Here is a 3,756-nt window from a genome sequence, read left to right on the forward strand (position 1 = left end):
GTAAAAGCCCCGGCCCTTCAGAGTAGAAGAACTTTTCCCTTCAAAGTAAAAGCCCCCTTTCCTTCAGAGTAAAAGCCCTGGTCCTTCACAGTAAAAGCCCTGGTCCTTCAGAGTAAAAGCCCTGGTCCTTCAGAGTAAAAGCCCCAGTCCTTCAGAGTAAAAGCCCCAGTCCTTCAGAGTAAAAGCCCCTTGTCCTTCAGAGTAAAAGCCCCCTTGTCCTTCAGAGTAAAACCCCCGGTCCTTCAGAGTAAAAGCCCGGTCCTTCAGAGTAAAAGCCCCTTGTCCTTCAGATTAAAAGCTCACTGCCTTTTAAAGTAAAAGCTCACTCTCTTTCAGAGTAAAAGCTCCTAGTCCTTCAGATTAAAAGCTCACTGTCCTTCAGAATGAAAACTCCTTTCCTTTAGAGTAAAATTTAATTTTCCTCCACAGTAAAAGCCCATTTTCCTTAAGAGCAGAACCCACTGTCCTTCACAGTAAAAGCCCCTGCCCTTCACAGTAAAAGCCCTCTCTCTGTTTTTGCTCCATGTCTTCTTCTCCGCCCTTGCAGGTGATTCACCGGTGGGTGCCTTGTAGCCGAGACCCGGCCAACCGCTCCCATATCGACAAGACCATCCTGCTGGTTCAGGTGGAAGATAAGCTAGTGCCCATCATGGAGGTGGGGGTCATTGAGCTGGGCGCAGAGGTTTGAAACGCCGCCGACGTCCTGGAAACGTGTACGTCGACGCGGTCGGAGACGTCTGGCCGGCGTCTCTGAAATGCTGCAACAGAAACCCTGAAGTTCCTTCTGGCTGTCGGTGATTCATTTCTATGCATCCGTCGTTTCTCTGAATTTATGACACAGCTGAGTGTAAGAAGCTTCTGGAGGCTTTTCTTTTGTAAATCCTTTAAGATTTTTGCCAAATACGTCTGTTAAAGATCTGCCATGGTTATTTACACCTGAATGCTTTTTATTTTCTTGTTTTTGCTGCCAAGACCGCAGAGGACGCCGCGGCGCGGACGGACGCCGGGCTCGCCGGCGCCGCCCTCCGCAGACTCTGCTTTGTTGTCGTCATTCCTCTTTGATTTCTCTGAAATTTGCCAGATTTATTTGCGCAAAAAATAAGAACTTGCACTATTTGTTCATTTACGGTGATGCACTACAATCTTTAAATAATAATAATATCACATTTTATTTATTACAGACTGAATGGCGACGGTTACAGATGCCTTGGGAATGAAAAAACAAATGCAATCAATTATTTTGTTTTCTGCCATTTTTATTTTGCGTATTTTCTGTTTGATAAACTTGAAACGAACTTTTTACTGTACGTGACTTTACCTGTACACACATGCATCACAGATATCTGAGGGTTTATTATTTATTACTGTGAACATGGCTTTCCTTTCCCACTTTGAGACAAACGTTAATGTACTGAGGACCATTGAGGTTGAAAGCAATTTTGATGGACTGTTTCTCTATTTAACTTAATTCTTTTCTATTTGGAGAATTAAAGTTTGATTTATTGCTGTCTTTATTGTGTTTCCACCATGACTGAAGAGTCGGACTGAAAAACTCAAGTTTGAGGTTTGCAGCTTCTCAGAGACGAGAACCTTAAAACTCAATGAACACTTTGTTTGTGAGAACTTTTCATCGAGGTGTTTGACACAAAATACACTCACTGGTCGCTACTAGACACACCTGTCCAACCGCTCGTTATAGCTCATTTCCAATCAGCCAATCACATGGCAGCAAGTCGGCCAAAGCAGTAAAAATAGCAAATAGGAGGTAAACTTTGACCTCCATTAAAATATGAATTCTAATTCAGATCTTTATAGACTAATAGCAATGTTTTAGTTTGATTTTTATTCAGTCATTTTCTTTTTTAGATGATTTTCAAAATAAGTTTTGACATTGATATGTGAACATTTTTTATAACTTAGCTGATTAGGTCCCAAAAATTGCCTTTTTTCACATGACTGTAAACAAAAAGTCATAAAAAAGCAATTAATTAAAGTAACAACAATCAAGACAAAGGTAAAATGAAGGGAAACGCTGTGACTAACTTCTGAGGAGCTGCTGTAGACATTAATAGTTAGAAAGGGGAAAATGTACATAAGTTGAACCATAAAATTCTTAAAAAAAAACAAACAAAAAAGTAAATTAAATGACACATTAATGCAAAGTTAAAACTGTTCTCTAGAAGTTTGGGTTGTCGACTGGATGTCATAATCTGTGTTAGTTTCACTTCTCAGATTCTCAGGATGGAGACGAGTGGACGGTGTTGTGCTGATAGAAACTCCTCATTTGTGTCTTCTTCATATCCGTCTCTCTCTGGTTGTAGCAAAAACATTTTACAGGAAAACCTCTCAAACTGGCATCAGTTCCAACATTCTGGGGGTCTAAAAACTGATTTTTTCAGTAAGTCATTCCAAGTTCATCAATCAGCCATGAACTCAAGACGACGCTTAACAGGTCACGGCGCCTTCCAGTTGGTCAAAGGTAGTCAGGTGTTGCAGGTGAACTTGGTGAGTCTCAGTGTCAGCGGACTCATCAGTACCCAGAACTTCTGTCAGACCAGAACCTAAACACCTCAGACATGGTTTAGCCCACGAGTCTGCAACCTTCAACAGTTTAAGAGACGTTCTGGAGGATTTCTTGACTGTATTTCAAAATAAAAGACATCCTGTACCACATAAAATCATCAGTGTAGTAGTAGATGGTGACATGTCAGTAGTGAGGACAAATAAACAAAACCACCAACCAGAAATTCATGAATCTAAATAAAAAATTAAGAGCTTATGAAGTCACCCTTACCATGTTTTCATAGTTAAAATCCTTGATTTTGTATTCAAAAAGTGCAACTTACAATCTGGTTGTGTGTACTGACTTCAGATTGAGTTTTCTGTGAGAGAGATTAAGAATTTACATTCCATCAAACTCATTTTGACAGGTGACATTCGACCCTACAGCATCAGTCAAACTAATGTCTTTATTTAAGTTTATATTTACAAAGTTCTATATATAAACACAATCTATATAAACCATCTGTCACCTGTCAAAATGAGTTTGATGGAAAGTAAATTCCTTATCTCTCTCTTGTGGTAAATGACACTAGAACATCTGACGAAATGTTTCAGTTTTAGTAAACTAAACCGAGTGTCTCATATGTTGTGACCTCTGACCTGAACCTCCTGGAGCTTGTCATGGACCAGCAGAAGCAGAGACGGGATGACCTGCAGATCTGCATGTAGCACAGAATGGATCACCTCAGAACGTCGTCGTGAGGATGGCGAGGAGCAGAGAAGAGAACGAGTGTAAAACAAAGACGGAACGTCTTCAGGGGATTAAACCGCAGTATTTTTATTTCCGTGGTTTCCTGTCAGACTGGGAGATTCTGAGTTTAAACAGGTTTTAACTCTATTTCCTTAATGTCTGCTGCTGTTTTTTCTTGTTTTAAGAGAGCATCAAAATAGTCTCAAACCATGACCCTTCTACTGCCGTGCTTTAATACAGGAGATTTATTTCTAGAGTTTGGGAGACAAAAAGCACTTTCTTTCTTTTTTTATGTTCCTTGTGATCTGAAAATGAGATTCTTGTGATTTCATTTGTTTAAAATAACTTTCAGTATCAAAAGGAGCCTCAACAAAGACACTTCTGATCAGAGAGAAGTTGAAACAAACTCACTTTAAACAAAAAAACAGTGTGTCCGTCACGTCTGGTTTCCGTTTGTGCGTCGTCACTGTAAAGAGGAACTCTTTTCTACAATTTACTGACAA

General features: G+C 40.0%; 1 protein-coding gene across 1 annotated transcript in view; it reads left to right on the plus strand.

Annotated features, from left to right (window-relative positions):
• pcnx1 (pecanex 1) overlaps positions 1-1,514 on the plus strand; it is a 27,455-nt gene extending 25,941 nt beyond the window's left edge. Inside the window, exon 36 of the mRNA XM_024274860.2 lies at positions 548-1,514. Coding sequence (XP_024130628.1) covers positions 548-688 — 141 coding nt within the window. The 3' untranslated portion in view covers positions 689-1,514. The remainder of the gene's footprint in view (positions 1-547) is intronic.
• The last annotated feature ends 2,242 nt before the right edge of the window (positions 1,515-3,756 follow it).

The sequence above is a fragment of the Oryzias melastigma genome, linkage group LG22 (assembly GCF_002922805.2).
Source record: "Oryzias melastigma strain HK-1 linkage group LG22, ASM292280v2, whole genome shotgun sequence".
NCBI lineage: Eukaryota > Metazoa > Chordata > Actinopteri > Beloniformes > Adrianichthyidae > Oryzias > Oryzias melastigma.